This window comes from Cervus elaphus, chromosome 5 (genome assembly GCF_910594005.1).
Source record: "Cervus elaphus chromosome 5, mCerEla1.1, whole genome shotgun sequence".
Taxonomy (NCBI): domain Eukaryota; kingdom Metazoa; phylum Chordata; class Mammalia; order Artiodactyla; family Cervidae; genus Cervus; species Cervus elaphus.
In genome coordinates this window covers 56,598,325-56,615,899 of record NC_057819.1, presented here as the reverse complement: position 1 = coordinate 56,615,899, position 17,575 = coordinate 56,598,325, and the positions used below count along the sequence as shown (strand labels likewise).

At 38.1% G+C, this 17,575-nt stretch overlaps 1 protein-coding gene across 1 annotated transcript in view; it reads right to left on the bottom strand.

The window, feature by feature from the left end:
• LOC122694165 (hedgehog interacting protein) overlaps positions 1-17,575 on the bottom strand; it is a 105,134-nt gene that overhangs the window by 2,296 nt on the left and 85,263 nt on the right. Inside the window, exon 12 of the mRNA XM_043902521.1 lies at positions 2,086-2,234. Coding sequence (XP_043758456.1) covers positions 2,086-2,234 — 149 coding nt within the window. The remainder of the gene's footprint in view (positions 1-2,085; positions 2,235-17,575) is intronic.

Here is a 17,575-nt window from a genome sequence, read left to right as displayed (position 1 = left end):
TGACTGGAGGTGACCTAAGAGTCAAATATAAGCAAAATATAAGTAAGGAATAAGACAGAATGGACACCAGGTAAAACAAGTCGAGAGAAAAGATATTATCAAGCATCAGAGGAAGCAGGGGGAAGAGATATCATCAGGAATTAGAATATTATTGCATTTAAACACTGATCCTCATTTTTTAGCCAACTAACGAAAAAATATAGAATATGAATATTTGTTTTAAATAATGTAACTATTTTATTTCTGTTGTTTCAATTATGATACCTTTTTCCTAGATATGTAACCATGGTATCAATCAGTCACATAATATTATTAGTGCTGAAGGAACTGAAGCTTAAAATGGATACTGTCTATGAGACTTTAAATATTGTCTACTTTATTTTGACAATATATAAACAGTGTATGGCTATAGTATTTTGAAACAAATACATGTTTAGAATAAAGAGAGATGGCCTTTATGAATGATGGATACTTTTAAATATTAACATGGGACTTAGAATTTTGTCAGCAAGAGAGACTTTAATGTTTGAAATCTTTTGTAAATAACACGAATATGCTGGTTATTGAAAACGTTCTTTCAACATACCCATCTTAAACTCTAGGTATCTAAATTAATCTAACTGTCTTCACAACAGGTAGAATTTAAACACAACTGCGTCTATTTGTGGAAGTCACAAGTTAAAGGATAGAATAACCCTGGAATGAAACTCCTTTGCTCTCTGAGCAGCTGCACACCTAGCTGACGGTCGACAAGGGAGTGGCAAAAAGAATGAAGAAAATCTCATAAGATGACTCTAGGTAACTGTATCTTCCCCTTTCCTATAAAAACACCAACTGAAAACCCCTATTTTAGGGCACTGCATCAAGGAAGCAAGCAACAAAATCAAGGGAGGGCCTATATGGAGTGTTTGAAAAATTCTGGCACTCAGAAAGGGCCTTTGCACACACCAGGTCACTGCTGCTGTTGTTCGGTCGCTCGGTTGTGTCCGACTCTTTGCGACCCCACGGACTGTAGCTCACAAGGCTTCCTGGTCCTTCACTAACCTCCAGGAGTTTGCTCAGACTCACGTCCCTGGAGTCGATGATGCCATCCAACCACCTCATCCTGTCACCCGCTTATCCTCCTGTCTTCAATCTTTCCCAGCATCAGGGTCTTTTCCAATGAGTCTGCAGGTTTGAAATCTCTAATCTGGGACTCAAAGCCCACAAGGATGACCTAGTTGGGCTGTTTTCACTTTTGATTTTGTGAAAGAACTCAATTATCTTTATAACTAACCTATATAAACGAATTGTTTACGTTAGGAAAATGGCAAAGTCTTCATGTATAAATTCAGAAACAAGCTGAGCATTACTATTATTGTAAATGGCTACAATTTTATCCTATTCATCTTTTTCTGTGAGGGGGACTGTACCTCTCAGTTTGTGGGATCTTAGCTCCTTGAGCAGAGATCGAACGTGAGCACCCAGCAAGCTTGGAGTCCTAACCACCAGACCTCTGGGGAATTTCCCCTTTTCATCTTATAGCTGAAAGTTCATACCCTTTTATCAGCCTTTCACTATTTCCCCCACCTCTAGCCCCAGGCAACCACTTTTCTGTTTTTATGAGTTTGACTTAAAAAAAACCAAATTCCATATATAAGTGATATCATGTAGTATTTATCTACTCTCTGGCTTTTTCACTTAACATACTGTACTCAAAGTCTATCCATGTTGTCAAAAATGGCAAGATTTCCTACATTGCTGAATAATAGTCACGTGTGTGTGTGTGTGTGTGTGTGTGTATGTGTGTGTGTCACATCTTTATCCATTGAGTCACTTACATTGTTTCCATATTTTGGCTACTGTGAATAATGCTGCTATAAACATGGGTATGCAAATATAAATATCTCTTTGAAGCCCTTTTTCACTTACTTTGGATAAATACTTAGAAGTGGCTTGTTGGATCATATGGTCACTCTATTTTTCAGTAAATGGCTACAGCTTTGAACATTAGATCCTTCTAGAAGAAATAACTAATGTTAAGGTCTTGAGTTCCTAGAGGCTGTCCCATGCCTTCTCTTTCCCAGGGACAACAGAAATACTAACCGACTCTGCAGAAGTCCCCTTCCCAGCCGGGACTGCAGCAGCACGTTCCCGTAGGGGTGCAGTAGCCATTCCGACAGAGCCGGGAGCACTCGGATGTCAGGGTCTGGGAGGGCTGGACCACGGCCCTGCATTCCTCAGGCATCAGAGGTCTGCATCAAGAGACAAAATCAAAAGCGCATTTTGGGTGAAAATCAGCACTGGGATAAAATCGAGCAATTTTATAGCTTACAAAGCATGTCTCTTCCTTTCTATGGAAAATTTTCTTTTAAGTCACTCAGACAGAAAGGTCAACAACTTTCTAAGAAGACGTATACCCGTGAGGAAACAAAATAACCAGTTTTGAACCAAAGGGAGCACATTAAACATGGTTAAGAAACTTTATCATGATCAAGATTCATTGATTAAAAATGTAATTACATTACACCAATATTTTGGTGGGGCTTCCCTGCTGGCTCAGCGGTAGAGAATCTGCCTGCAGTGCAGGAGACGTGAGAGATGCGGGATTGATCCCTGGGTGGGGATGATCCCCTCGAGAAGGAAATGACAACCCACTCCAGCATTCTTGCCTGGAGAATTCCATGGACAGAGGAGCCTGGTGGGCTACAGTGCATGGGGTCACCAAGAGTGGGACATGACTGAAGCGACTAAGCACACACACAATTTTTTGGCATCTAAGAATTCCTAGCAATTACAAATTTAACAATGAAGACGTATGGATATTTTAAAGTTGTTTTTTTTTTTTCCAGGACTCCAAAAGGTTTTAGGAATAGAAAAAATAGGTATATTTCGCAATATGAGGGGGCTGAAGGCAGTCATTAAAATGAGTGCTTGTAGCCTAAATAGCTTTGAAATTACTTTTTATTTCATTTTCATGTTTCTTTTGAGATACTTTTTTCCAGAATGACTGGTTTTGAAAGGACATAAATAATACATGTGTGTTTCTGGACTCAAAGTTTAAACTGTCTATGCAATAAATGATCTATGTAGAGAGATTTTTATATATGTGTGTGTATATATGTACATACATATTTTTATAACTTTATTTTATGCTGCTATGAAGAAAAAGAATGCTAACAGTAGCAAACAAAAGTATCTTATCTGTCACTTAAAAAGTCACAGACCTTGTTTTAACTGCTCGACAACTGCAGTCATTTAGAGAAGGACCAAGCTGCCTACAGAAAATTGTCATACGTCTTCATGTTTTTGAATGAGAGGTTATCTTTCAAGGTGGTTCAGGCTAGAAGCATGATCCCAACTGCTCATTACCTCATCTTTGAGAAAAAATATGCAATGGCCCTTTGCTATCAGTCACTGCTACCTGCGCCTCAGTGTGGCGAGAAAGCTCTTTTCAGGGAAGGAATGTAAACAAATGCTTCATCACCAGTCAAATCACCACCGTGAAGAAGGCCAAGTCAGTTGGAGTCCTTAAGTACCATAACAAAGAAGGTGATAATTATGGGTCAGGACCACCATAGAGGTAAATGATACAGCTTTCTGAGAGAAGCAAATAATTAGGCCCCGCAGCCTCAGTTTTTTTGAGACAGGTTATCTTGTTATGCCCTGTGGCAACGTGAACTGTGATAATAATTTGAGGTCTGATCTGAGACTGTTTCTACAATGACTCAAAACCATATTTAAAATATCCAGTGACTTCTTTAGCTCCTCTCTCCAATTAAAACCCACTCTCTGTTGAAAGGATTGTTTGGGATGAACATGTACACACTGCTATATATAAAACAGATAACTAATACAAACCTAATGGATAGCATAGGGAATTCTGCTCAATATTCTGCAATATTCTAAATGAGAAAAGAATTCAAAAAAGGATACGTATATATGTATAACTGAATCCCTTTGCCGTACACCTGAAACTAACACAACATTGTTGATCAACCATACTCCAATATAAAATAAAAGTTTTAAAAATAAATTACTGATTTTTGCAACTATTGTGACAATTCAGAAAACTCCCTTAAATTGACTCAACCTCTTATTTAAATCTAGAAATGGTCCAGTTTATGTGAAGGTACTTGAGACATTCTACATTTTCACTCAGAACACACTATCAAATATTTTCCTTGTCTCTCCCCACCACCCCCTGCCCCAAGGAAGTCTTTCTGGGAGTAAGGGCAGAGGGTGATATGGTGGAATATCACCTTAAATGGCCAAGGAAAGTGAGGGAATTATCTTCGCCTTCTTATTTTGAATAGCCCAAGTCTGCTCAATTTTTCCCTCACATAAAATTCTTATTTTGTTTGAGATACTATGGTGGCCTTTTGACCATCAGAAGAGCAGTTTCTCAGAAGTCACGATGTTCTTCTGAATTACAGATCACCACATTTACTAGTCAACAGGTATTGTTCACATTTTCCTGCTAACTGAGATTCTATTTATCCATTTCTATTTAGGCTACCCACTCCAGTATTCTTGGGTTTCCACTGTGACTCAACGGGTAAAGAATCCACCTGCAATGTGGGAGACCTGGGTTTGATTCCTGGGTTGGGACGATCCCCTGGAGAAGGGAAAGGCTACCCACTCCACTATTCTGGCCTGGAGAATTCCATGGACTATATAGTCCATGGGGTCACAAAGAGTTGTACATGACTGAGCGACTTTCATTTTCACTTCAATTATTACTAACTTGTTCATGCTCTTTCCAATTCATTCAAGAAAAAAGACGCAGAAGTAGAGTATATCAGAAATATATTACATGTTACATGCAATGGAAAATGTGCAATCACATAGTTCACATGCTACTTGATGATATGGTTTACACCTGAGCAGATGAATCTAAAGAGAAGACACCATGTGATCAAGAATGTAGGTGACTTCAATCAGACAACTACAACCAGAAGATGTTGCGTGTTTGAAGCAAAGTATAGGATCACTGAGTCATGTGCACTGGGAACAGATAAGGCAGTCTGATGAAAACGGATTCACTGCAGAAGTATGGTTTTTCGGGGCAGGATATCTGATCCTTGTTTCCCGGCTGATCCTCCAATTAGACAGTTTGATTTTCACCAAACATTCAAATGTGTGTAAACTCAGATTATGGAGGGAATTCTAATTTTTTTTTTAAATTTTGCCTAAGATAGAGCAAATGCTTATCTATCTGTAGATGCGATTGCTTCATGCTTGGGCCTGTTTAGTTTATATAAGACTGTGTGGCTGTCATATATAAACATGATTCCCTTAAATTTCTATTTAATTACCTACAAAAATAACTGTATTCTTTTATGAAGTTGACAACTCACATTCCTCACTTAGCATGTTAAAATCTGCCCCCACCCTCCTTTTAAACTATTATTCTATTGGGAACCCTTGAACATGAAAATGTACATGAAACATAGCCCATCACTTATTGGACCTCACTTTCCTTAAGGAATGAGGATTCCTATTTCTTCTTTCCCTTCCCCATTGAAATAAAAGTTTTCTGAGGGCAAAATCTGTATATTCAATCCTCTTCAAGTCTAGCCATTGACTGCCAGGTACTATACTCTTCATGGGGAGAAGACAAAAATAAAACAGTATCCTGATCCTCATGGAGACCATTGTGGGGAAGACAGACAGGCAAACACAAAAGTATAAGGCAGTAGGATCTTTGTTATGATAGAGGGGCATATAAAGTTATCAGGAATACAGACGAGAGTGCAATTAATTTAGGATTGAGGGATATTATAGAAAGATGATATTTAAGCTACCAAAGTATTTTATCTCCTCAATTACCTATAGTCCTAGGAGGTAGGAAAATACCATGGAATTTCAATATGTTTATTGAACTAAATGCGTACAGTAGAAACTTTTTCAAATCTAGAATATAAATTCCATGAAGGCAAATAATTTCCTCTCTTCTCTGTGTCTTTTTAGGACCCAGAAGAGTGCATAGCACATGCAAGATGCTTATTAAAAATCTTCTGAATGAATGAAATGAGTGTAATTTTAAAAGAGTGTTTGGTTCTTTAAAATGCTGTTGAGAACAGATAATTTAGGGGAGGGATATGATTAAAATTGATTAAATTAAAATTGATTAATCATTAAAAATGATTAAACTTTTATATCATAAACATAAAACTAAAAACACTGTATTTCTTTCTGTGGCCTAAATTAACTCAAGTCTTACAAAATTCTTCCAAGGCACAATTAAATTCATTTATTTTAAATAAAGCATTTTTACACTAATTATAATTGTAATAAATAAACAACAGGCTAAGAAGTAAGCAAGACATAAAGAGATATGATTATTTTCTCCTCCAATTGGGAATTAAGTCAACACATCAAAATTCATTCAACACAATCAAAACATATTTGGCAAAGCCTGACAAAGATTGTTGGAGGGCTCAACCATTTCTTTTCTCCACACACACTTTTTGTTCTAGGGACATTTCTTCTTTCCATTGAAAGAAGTAAGTTTCCTTTACATGGAATAAATAAGAATTAAGAAAAGGGAATAGAAGAAGTAAATGTGAACTTTATTATTGTTGTCACCTTGAGATAGACCTTCTTGTATTTCAAAATTGTTACATATACACACCTAGGGATCCAAACACAAATCTAGAGTATATACCTGTTATCACATTTGTCATTCTTAATTTTTATTGCACCAGAAATTTGGGCATTTTAATATAGGCCTAATAAGAATTGCTTAAATAGTATTCTCCTTTTAAACAATTCTTTTTTAAACTTTTAGACCTTATGTCTACTGAATGAAGTCTGAGATAAAGTTTTCAAAACAGAAAACCGGCCTAAGAGGATATTTAGGTTTTTAATAAAGAATATATGGTGTCTATTTGTTGACAGTTATTCTCCATAATTCTCAGAAATTTAATTTAATTTCCTAATTAGAAAAACACATTTCCTAATCCCTTTACACATGACAAATAATGAAACACTAGAGGGTTAGTGCAGAAAACTACCCAACACTTCCTAATGTATAAAGCATTGTTTTCAGAAATGTAAGAAATTTTCTTAGAAATCTACTTTGATTCATTTTGTGTAGTAGTACAAAGCTTTAGATACTTTTAGGAAATAAAGGAGAAAATTGAGAAACCCGAGTAATTTATAACATACATCATACCATGATGACTTTTTGTGAATAGCTAAGGCCAACGGTGACTGTCTCTGTGTAGTGGGTTAAAGAATGATTTTAATTTTATGATCTTTAATTTAATAAGTGACTGACTCGATAAATGGGAAGTCTCTATCCATCTGTATGGACGCACAGGGGTAAATTCTGTCTTAGCAGGCCTGATCTTCAGAGTGAGTGCTGCAGAGACCGATCTATTGTGTCTTTTATAAAAAGTAAAGTGTTCATTCTGAAACTTTTGTAAGGGGTTCAGATTTTAAATTCATGTCATTGTAAAACAAAGTACATTGATCATGAGTAATATTCTTTTTATAAGATTCTGAATCATTGTAAGTTTCAGAAGACGTGCTCATTCTTCAGCATCTCTTAGAAAATGTTCTGCTTGAGGTGATTGAGCAGGTGATGTAAGAACTGTCTTACTCTTTTTTTTTTTCTTGTGGAATCTTAGTTCCCTGACCGTGAATCAAACTCAGGCCCTACACAGTGAGAGAGCAGAGTCCTAATCACTAGACCACCAGGGAATTCCCTTATTCCTTTATCCATAGTCATGTTGGGACACATGGAAAAGTGATCCCTTATAACTATAACCTTTGCAAAACTATTTTCCTTTTTTTTTTTTGACAATTAGTCATCTCTATTATAGAAAGTAGAAAATTAAATTATACAATTGTTGTTTAGTCGCTCAGTCGTGTCTGACTCTTTGTGACTCCATGGACTGTAGCCCGCCAGACTCCTCTGTCCATGGGATTTCCCAGGCAAGAATACTGGAGTAGGTTGCCATTCCTTCTCCAGGGATCTTCCTGATCTAGAGATCAAACCTGTATCTTCTGAATTGGTAGGAGGGTTCTTTACCACTGAACCCAAAAAATTATAAAATGGGGAATAATAAAAGGATTTTAACAGAAATTTTAAGAAGGAATAGAGAAAATATTTCTGCTCTACTATTTGCAATTGGAGAATTGTAGTATGTGTGACTTCAGCATTATTTATATAGTCCAAACTGAGCTTCTGATATCCACACCTCAGTCTTAACCCTCAGACTTCCCAGGTGGTGTTGGTGGTAAAGAACCCACCTGCCAATGCAGGTGACATAAGAGATTCAGGTTCGATTCCTGGGTCGGGAAGATCCCCTGGAGGAGGGCATGGCAACCCACTCCAGTATTCTTGCCTGGAGAATCCCACGGACAGAGGAGCCTAGAAGGCTACAATTGATAGGGTTGCAAAGAGTCAGACATGACTGAAGTGACTTGGCATGCACACAATCCTGATCCTCCTACAAGGAGGGTAGATCTTCTCTATTTCCGTTAATGGCAGCTCCCTTTTTTGTTTTGTTTTGTTTTTGGCAAAACTATTTTCCTTTCATGTTTTTTCCCAGTTCTCATGAGGTAGGAAAAACGGTTAAGTCTGAATCCTCATTACTCAGTGTGACACAGAAGAGCAGCCCCAGCACCACCTGGGAGTTTGTCAGGAACGTCGACTCTCAGGCCCCTCCCCAGACATATAGAATCAGCGTCTGCACTTCACAAAGTCTGTCAAGAGACTCATGTGCATAGCCAAGTTACAGAGTGGCTTTTCTAATTTAGGGCCATTCCCAGCCAGTGGTGATTAATGGGGCCATGAATTAATGTGGCCAGGAGCTTCCAGGATGGAATATTCTGGAATCTTATGACTAGATGGAATAAGACCTCTGCACAAGGAGGCAGCCTTCCTGCACCACCAGATTTGATGGCTTAATGGGTCTCCTCACTCTGGAAGCATTTGGATACATAGGTGATAACCCATAAACACTCATTGGTTCTAAAATCATGACCCAGCACTTTTGCCTCAAAAAATTAAGAAAATGGAAAATTTCTCATGATTGGTGAGATTTTTACTATTTTCCCATTTGTATAGCTTGAGGTATAGGAGTGAGCACTAGTGTATTAGTACTGTCATCTTTTAAATACTCATTTTAGGGTCTTTCTCCAAGGTCAACATACAAAGGAATTTTTGTTTATTTTGAGTCTGGATGATTTTTTTTTAGTTTGGGTAGTCACTAAATTTTTCTTGCTCATGTGGACATTTCTCTTTTCAGTGTCAGTTTACCCGTGAGGAGTAGAAGTTTGGATTCAGGCTACATATAACCATTTTGTAGCACCTGTTAAAATGATAATACACCGTACAAATTCAATTTGGCTGTGAGGAATCTTATATGTGCATAATATAATCCTATTCCAGGTCAGAGAACAGAGACTATGGAATCTGTTTCTGTGTAATCATGCAAAACTGGTTTCACAGGACTTCATGGCTATGTAGATGGCAGCACACATTTCCTAACAATATTTTTCAAGTACCATTTGAGATCTATAAAAAAATTGAATGTTTTAAGAGCTACTTGCTTTCATTCTTAAGGAATGCCTTCTTTGATATTATATCACATGTAGGCCACTTAGAAAAATCTTTTTATGTATGTCCTCAGTAACCCTGATATTGGAAAGAAGGAAAAGAAAACAAATTCAAGAATACTTCTGAAGTTATATACATTATTGATCATATTAAACATTATTAACTTGTACTGTATATTTCTAGAATTCAAATTTAGAATGGGAAAACCAATGCTCTAGCTTATTTCTCAAACCACTGCATTTTTCTGTTCTGAAAGGCACTGAACAGTGGGGCTAGGTTTGGGCTCTTTTCTCTGGGGCCAAGGTTGACTTTGTTTTAAGGTCTGTGGCTTAAATGCTGACTGCATGATTGCTCAGACAAAGGAGTGTCCATTGTGTGTCCATACATTTGTTCCCCCATAGTGTCCACACATTTGTTATCTATGTCTGTGTCGCTATTTCTGCTTTGCAGATAAGATCATCCATACCATTTTTCTAGATTCCATATATATGCATTAATATAGCAATATTTGTTGGACTGCCTAATGCTATTGTTGTTCAGTTACTCAGTCGTGTCTGACTCTTTGCAGCCCCATGGACTGCAGCACCCCAGTCTTCCCTGTCCTTCACCAGCTCTCTGTCTTCACCTTTGCTTAAACTCATATCTATTGAATCAGTGATGCCATTCAACCATCTCATCCTCTGTTGTCCCCTTCGCCTCCTGCCTTCAGTCTTTCCCAGCATCAGGGTCTTTTCCAATGAGTTGGATCTTCGCATCAGGTGGCCAAAGGATTGGAGCTTCAGCTTCAGCATCAGTCCTTCCAATGAATATTCAGGGTTGATTCCCTTTAGGATTAACTGGTTTGCTCTCCTTGCTGTCCAAGGGACTCTCAAGAGTCTTCTCCAGCACCATGGTTCGAAGGCCTCAATTCTTCAGCACTCAGCCTTTTTTATTGTCCAGCTCTCACATCCATACATCAGCTCAGTTCAGTCGCTCAGTGTCTCCAACTCCTTGCGACCCCATGGATTGTAGCACGCCAGGCCATCCTGTCCATTACCAACTCCCAGAGCTTACTCAAACTCATGTCCATAGAGTCGGTGATATGATCCAACTAACTCATCCTCTGTTGTCCCCTTCTCCTCTTGCCTTCAATCTTTCCCAGCATCAGGGTCTTTTCAAATGAGTCAGTTCTTTGCATCAGGTAGCCAAAGTATTGGAGTTTTAGCTTCAGCATCAGTCCTTCCAATGAATATTCAGGACTGTTTTCCTTTAGGATGGACTGGTTGGATCTCCCTGCAATCCAAGGGACTCTCAAGAGTCTTCTCCAATACCACAGTTCAAAAGCATCAATTCTTCAGTTTTCTTTATAGTCCAACTCTCACATCCATACATGACTACTGGAAAAATCATAGCTTTGACTAGATGGACCTTTGTTGACAAAGTACTGTCTCTGCTTTTTAATATGCTGTCTAGGTTGGTCATAGCTTTTCTTCCAAGGAGCAAGCATGTTTAATTTCATGGCTGCAGTGATTTTGGAGCCCTCCAAAATAAAGTCTCTCACTGTTTCCATTGCTTCCCCATCTATTTGCCATGAAGTCCATGATCTTAGTTTTCTGAATGTTGAGTTTTAAGCCAACTTTTTCACTCTCCTCTTTCACTTTCATCAAGAGGCTCTTTAGTTCTTCTTCACTTTCTGCTGTAAGTGTAGTATCATCTGCATATCTGAGGTTATTGATATTTCTCCCAGCAATCTTGATTCCAGCTTGTGCTTCATCCAGCCCGGCATTTCACATGATGTACTCTGAATATAAGTTAAATAAGCAGGGTGACAATATACAGCCTTGGCGTACTCCTTTCCCAATTCTGAACCAGTCTGTTGTTTCATCTCCAGTTCTAACTGTGGCTTCTTGACCTGCATGCAGGTTTTGCAGGAGGCAGGTGAGGTGGTCTGGTATTCCCATCTTTTTAAGAATTTTCCACAGTTTGTTGTGATCTACACTGTCAAAGGCTTTAGCATAGTCACTGAAGCAGAAGTAGATGTTTTTCTGGAATTCTCTAGCTTTTTCTATGATCCCACAGATGTGGCAATTTGATCTCTAGTTCCTCTGCCTTTTCTAAGTCCAGCTTGTGCATCTGGAAGTTCTCAGTTCACACACTGTTGAAGCCTAGCTTGAAGGATGTTGAGCATTACTTTGCTAGCATGTGAAAAGAGTGCAGTTGTGTGGTAGTGTTAATGAGATTATTAGAACATTCACAAATACCTGCTCAGTTTTGTTCTATGGTTAAAGATGTTACCAGAATAAAAGTAGATACCAAAGCCACTTACACCTTCCAGTAATTTCATATTCAACTTTATCCTCATGAGATAGGGCTGACCTTGTTACTCCCAAGTTTAGAAGATTAGAACATGGATGAAAATATGAAATAATTTTCATACAGCCTAATTCAAGATGATCTGGAATTCTTTTCTAGCATAGATTTTTACTCAACTGGTCCTCTTGAGGAACAAAGTGAGCTAGGCACTGTATTTCAGGCCCTTTATTAACCTCCCTATCCAAACACCACCACCAAGATACACAAGTATCTAAAAGGGTGTGTGAATTGCCTTCATTCAACTTTATCAGCTTAACGCAATGCATATATTTCCAGGGTAAAATTAGGAAATGAAAAGGTATATATTTCCTTGAAAGGAAAACCTAGGAGAAATGACTAATGAAACTAGATAAGGTTGTTTGCTTTTACAGAGAAACAAAGTCCAATTTTATTAAATTGCCTTAGGTGTTTCTTGTACTGTTTTTGTTATGTCCTTAATTCAGAAACTGGTCTACTATAATTATTAGAAAAATAGGCATTTCACTTTAACTCAGTGGACTTGTTCCTGAAAAATCTTGCATTGTGTAATAAAAATAAGGTTTATAGGAAAAAATAGAGCTGGGGCGGACTCTTCAAGATCTATGCAACTCTGTATCTAAAGCACTAAGAAGAGTAAAATGTGGTGCCTTGGAGAGGGTATGCTAGGGATATCGGAGATCACCTGCAGGTGGAGGAGAGAGTCACTCGGGGGAGATCAGAAGCACACAAAATATCGTATATTAATGCATAAATGTGGAATCTAGAAAATGGTGTACATGATATTATTTGCAAAGCATAAATAGAGACACAGATGTAGAGAACAAATATATGGATACCAAAGGGGAAAGGAGAGGGGTGGGAGGAATTGGGAGACTGGGATTCACACACATACACACACACACACACACACACACACACACACACTATTGATACTATGCATAAAATAGATAGGGGCTTCCCAGGTGGCTCAGTGGTAAAGAATCCACCTGCCAACGCAGGAGACTCGGGAGACATGGGTTCAATCCCTGGGTTGGGAAGATCCCCTGGAGGAGGAAATGGCAACCCACACTGTTCAGTCTTCTTGCCTGAAAAACCCCACGGACAGAGGAGCCTGGTGGGCCGCTGTCCATGGGGGTCACAGAGAGTCAGATACAACTGAGTGACTGAGCATGCAAGTAGAAAATAGAGAACTAATAAGAAGCTGGTGAGTAGCACAGAAACCCTACTTAATGCACTGTGGTGACCTGTGTGGGAAGGAAGTCCAAGTGGCAGGGATAATACATATGTATGTATGGCTGACTCACTTTGATGTATGGTAGAAGCTAACACAACATTATAAAGCAACTGCTTCCCTGGTGGCTCAGTGGTAAAGAATTTGTCTGCAATGCAGGAGACCTGGGTTTGATCTCTGGGTTGGGAAGATCTGGAGGAGGGCATGGCAACCCACTCCAGTACTCTTGCCTAGAGAATCCCATGGACAGAGGAGCTTGGCAGGCTGCAGTCCTCAGGGTCACATAGAGTTGGACATGACTGAAGTAGCAGCATACTCCAAAAAAATTAATTAAAAAAACCACACACACATAAAACCAAAAACCACAGAACTGACGCTCTGATCTCAGGAGGAAGTGAGACCTGCAAAGGGCCATGCAATGGCTCCTGGGGTTGGCTGGGGGAACTCCGGGCCATACTTCTTTCTTGTTTTAACTCAACTGGGAAGGCTCCTTCTGCCTACACAAGTCAGGCTGAGGCCTTGTTCCTCTTGTCATTCTGGCTTTAGTTGCTTGGAAAGCTACATAATTTCCATGTTATGCAACCATCCTTTTCTTTTATAGGTGAGTTAATTAGTCTGAAGGAAAATCACAGCATAGCAGGACAGACTGGACCAGGAAGCCAAATTACAGTGAGTTTTACCCACCTTGGTACATATTGCCTTCTGGACCATTAATTTTGGCAATTTATAATATACCATGTTTTGACATAATTTTGTTGTTCCAGAGTGGCAATATTTATCTCTGAGAACATTGCTAATGTTTTAGACAATGTGTGCAATCTCTTGATTTAAGATAAAAATAAGCCCCTTAGAGAAAAGGACTAAATTCTCATGTATATTCTCCCACCATAACACATAATGGAGGCTACCCACTCCAGTATATTCTTGGGCTTCCCTGGTGGCTTAGCTGGTAAAGAATCTGCCTGCAATGCGGGAGACCTAGGTTTGATCCCTGGGTTGGGAAGATCCCCTGGAGAAGGGAAAGGCTTCCCACTCCAGTATTCTGGCCTGGAGAATCCCATGGACTGTGTAGATCATGGGGTCACAAAGAGTCGGACAGGACTGAGCAACTTTCACCTTCACTTCACTTTCACAATACCTTGCACACAGGAGACAAGCCAAAGATACCTGCAGACTGATTAAATCTCATGATTTAATCTCGTATAACTAGACTTACTCTGATAGGATAGAAAATAAAAACTGAAAAATTAGGATTCAATAAAAAGTCAATGCAATTGCATCCTAATATAAAGAAGGAACCAAATTCTGTTCAGAATTTGTCCAAAATCAATTTTTTTAACTTAAAAACAACTTACAAGCCATAAATGATAAAAATGTTAGACACTAAATAAGAAACATTGGTGACCAATGTTTTAAATGGGAAGTAAGATTTGAAACAAGTTTCTATCCTTTAAAATAGCACAAAAATGTCAGCTTAAATTCTCTTTGAAGACTACCAGGATGACAAATTTCTAAATTTTAATGTTATACCTTTCAATTCATTTGTCAATATTGATAAAATGAGGCATTTAGGCAACAGTTTTTTTAATCAAGTAAAGTGAATTAGTTAAAAAAAGTGATGCTAGGGTACAATATGTCTCTTTAGAAAGTGCATCTTCCTCTAGAAAGCATTTTTTACAAATTTATGTGGCTGTTCCATGCAAGATTAAATCTGTCTTTATCTCAAGAACTGCAATATCTGATGATATACTGTCTTACAATAAAAGTATGATATTCAGAAGGTCTGATAATAACAGATCTCCACCATTGTCCCAGGCAGGGAAGAAACATGGAAACTGAAAAGAAATGGTTTTAATTATCCTTTGATAAAAAATAAATTATTAAAAAAATAAACAATTAAAAAGAAATGCTTTTAAAAGTTTTTGACTCAACAAATTCTTTTTGAAGAATATATTTTTAGTTATTCATATTCTCCATTTTCTGCCTTTTTAACAAATGCCACTTGTAAGTGGCAATTCAATCAAGTTTTCATAGCAATCTGTACAATTAATCTAGGAACTGATATATCAGCATTAAAAATTGATAGTTTAAGGAAGACTATGTAATTAATATAAAGCAGAAAATTCCCTTGAATACTGTGGTCACATGTCACATCTTCAGAAAATAGGATCTAAATATAAGAAATCTTATAGTATAGGCTTTAAAAATAACAGGATCATTTCAATAAAAATTTTTAATAAATTATGATATAATATTTTGTATGTATCTTGAAATAGGTGATGGCATTACATAGACTTGTATGGACTATTTGAGTGTCTTTAAGTATGTCTGTGTACATATATACACATACAACAAGTCTTGGTAAAGAATGAATAAAATTCCAGTTATCCTTAGACCATTACCATACATTATGTATGCATTCTCATCCATTCATTAAAAGTTTATCTTATCCCATTCTTTTGTAATATATCTTTAAATTTTCAGATACTTCTGGCAATTTAGGAAGGATGTGTTAGCTAAAAATATTGTGCACCACAACATATGCTATGGCATATTAAGAATAAAAAGTAAGCAGGCACATATAAGTGTATGCCATTTTTGGTGATTGGAAATGTAGAAAAACCATAGCAAAAATGTGGACCATGCTTCCCTTGTCTTTTTGACTTCAAATCCACCACGCTGAATGGATTTTTATAAGGCATATACTTGTTCATGACCTCTAGTGTTAAGAAATTCTGTCATGTTTGAAAACTAGTCCCTGGTCGAGCCTGTGTCCCTGTTAATAGCTGAAAGGTCAATGGAGCTGCTAAACAGTTTGTGTTACTGTCAGGGTGGCCATGAAAACACCGCCTGCAGCAAGAGGACTTGGCAGCTGGGTCAACAGGCACTGTGGGGATTTATCAACCTAGGGAGGCCACTTGCATAAAACTCTGACTGATGAATTGGGACTAGACTGGCTTATTGGGCTAAACCCTCTCCATTATGCATGGCTTTCTTTAGGATGGCAGAGCTGCCTGCCAGCTCCGAGACATATGCGAAGGATAAACAGAACCAATTTCCTCTCATGAAGTGATTTTTTTCCTGTGTGGAAAAAAAAAAGCACTCTTCAGCATCCAGCATACTAAGGAGTAGGATGAAGATATTAAGGAAAAAATAAACAAAGAAAAGTGAGGGGGGGCATAGTGGGGAGGAGAAAGAAGAGCAATTTTGTTTTTTGTTTAATATTAATACCATCATATTTATTAGTTTCCAGACTTCCAAATAACACATACGTAAACAGAAGAACATTGCAAACTGTTGTTACTAGCAGCAACAGTCCTTAAACAGAAAGGGTTTAGGTGAATTAGGAGTGATTTCAAGATAAGATTAAAAGTCATAGTTTTTCTTTTAGCAGCTGGTATATGAACAGTAAAACCATAAATACATAGACACCCTGGTTTAGGCATGAGGGCGGTTTTTTATATTGGTCATACAGGAGTCTGGAGATAGGATGTTTCTATAAAATAACCTCTGAAGCTGGGAATTTGCATTGTTAATTTATAGACCTCTTAAGGGAATGGGTTGTGTGATTTGAGTGGGTATAACAGATAAGCAACCTGTTAAAATAGAGAAAGACTGGGTACATGGTAATTAATTCAGTATGTTTAAGAATGATTTTTTTTTACAAATTCCTGAAGAAATAACCCTGGAAATATTTCCAGGTCAAAAAAAGGGACTTTAGTTTCAGTTTATCTGAAACAAAAATTAAAGAATCTTTTTCAATAGTGTGAAAAAATTTGCATCCTATAAAAATGAAGCTTGGTAAGTTCACAACTCCATTAGAATCCTTTCATTTCCACTCCTCAGGAGCACTTATGTGATTCTGAAAAAATTTAACAAAGAATAAGCCTCTAAGACATGACTTGAACAACTGAAAACTAGACTCAGAGTTCTTTCCCTGGAGACTCAGACAGTAAAGAACATGCCTATAATGCAGGAGACCTGGGTTCGATACCTTTGTCAGGAAAATCCCCTGGAGAAGGGAATGGCAACCCACTCCAGTATGCTTGCCTGGAGAATCCCATGGACAGAGGATCCTGGTGGGCTAAGTCCATGAGTTGCAAAGAGTCAGATATGACTGAGTGACTGACATTACTACTACTACAGAGTTCTTTAAAACTCCGTGGACATCTTGACCCCAATTTTGGCACTAAAACAACCTCAAAAGTTGTGAGATCAATCACCTGAAAATAATTCTTGAGTGCATGGAATGAACACCAAGGGTACTAAAAAGAATAGCATAGGCTTTAAATCCATTATTGTCTTCACAGCACTCTGCAGAAATGAGGCAGAAGCAAAATGCTCACCTGCCCTTGATAGACAGGCAGAGGAGCACCGTGTGGTGGCATAATGCAACACCCACATTCCAGGACTCAGAGACAAGACCATCTGACTACGGGGCCTGCCAGGATCAACTTCCT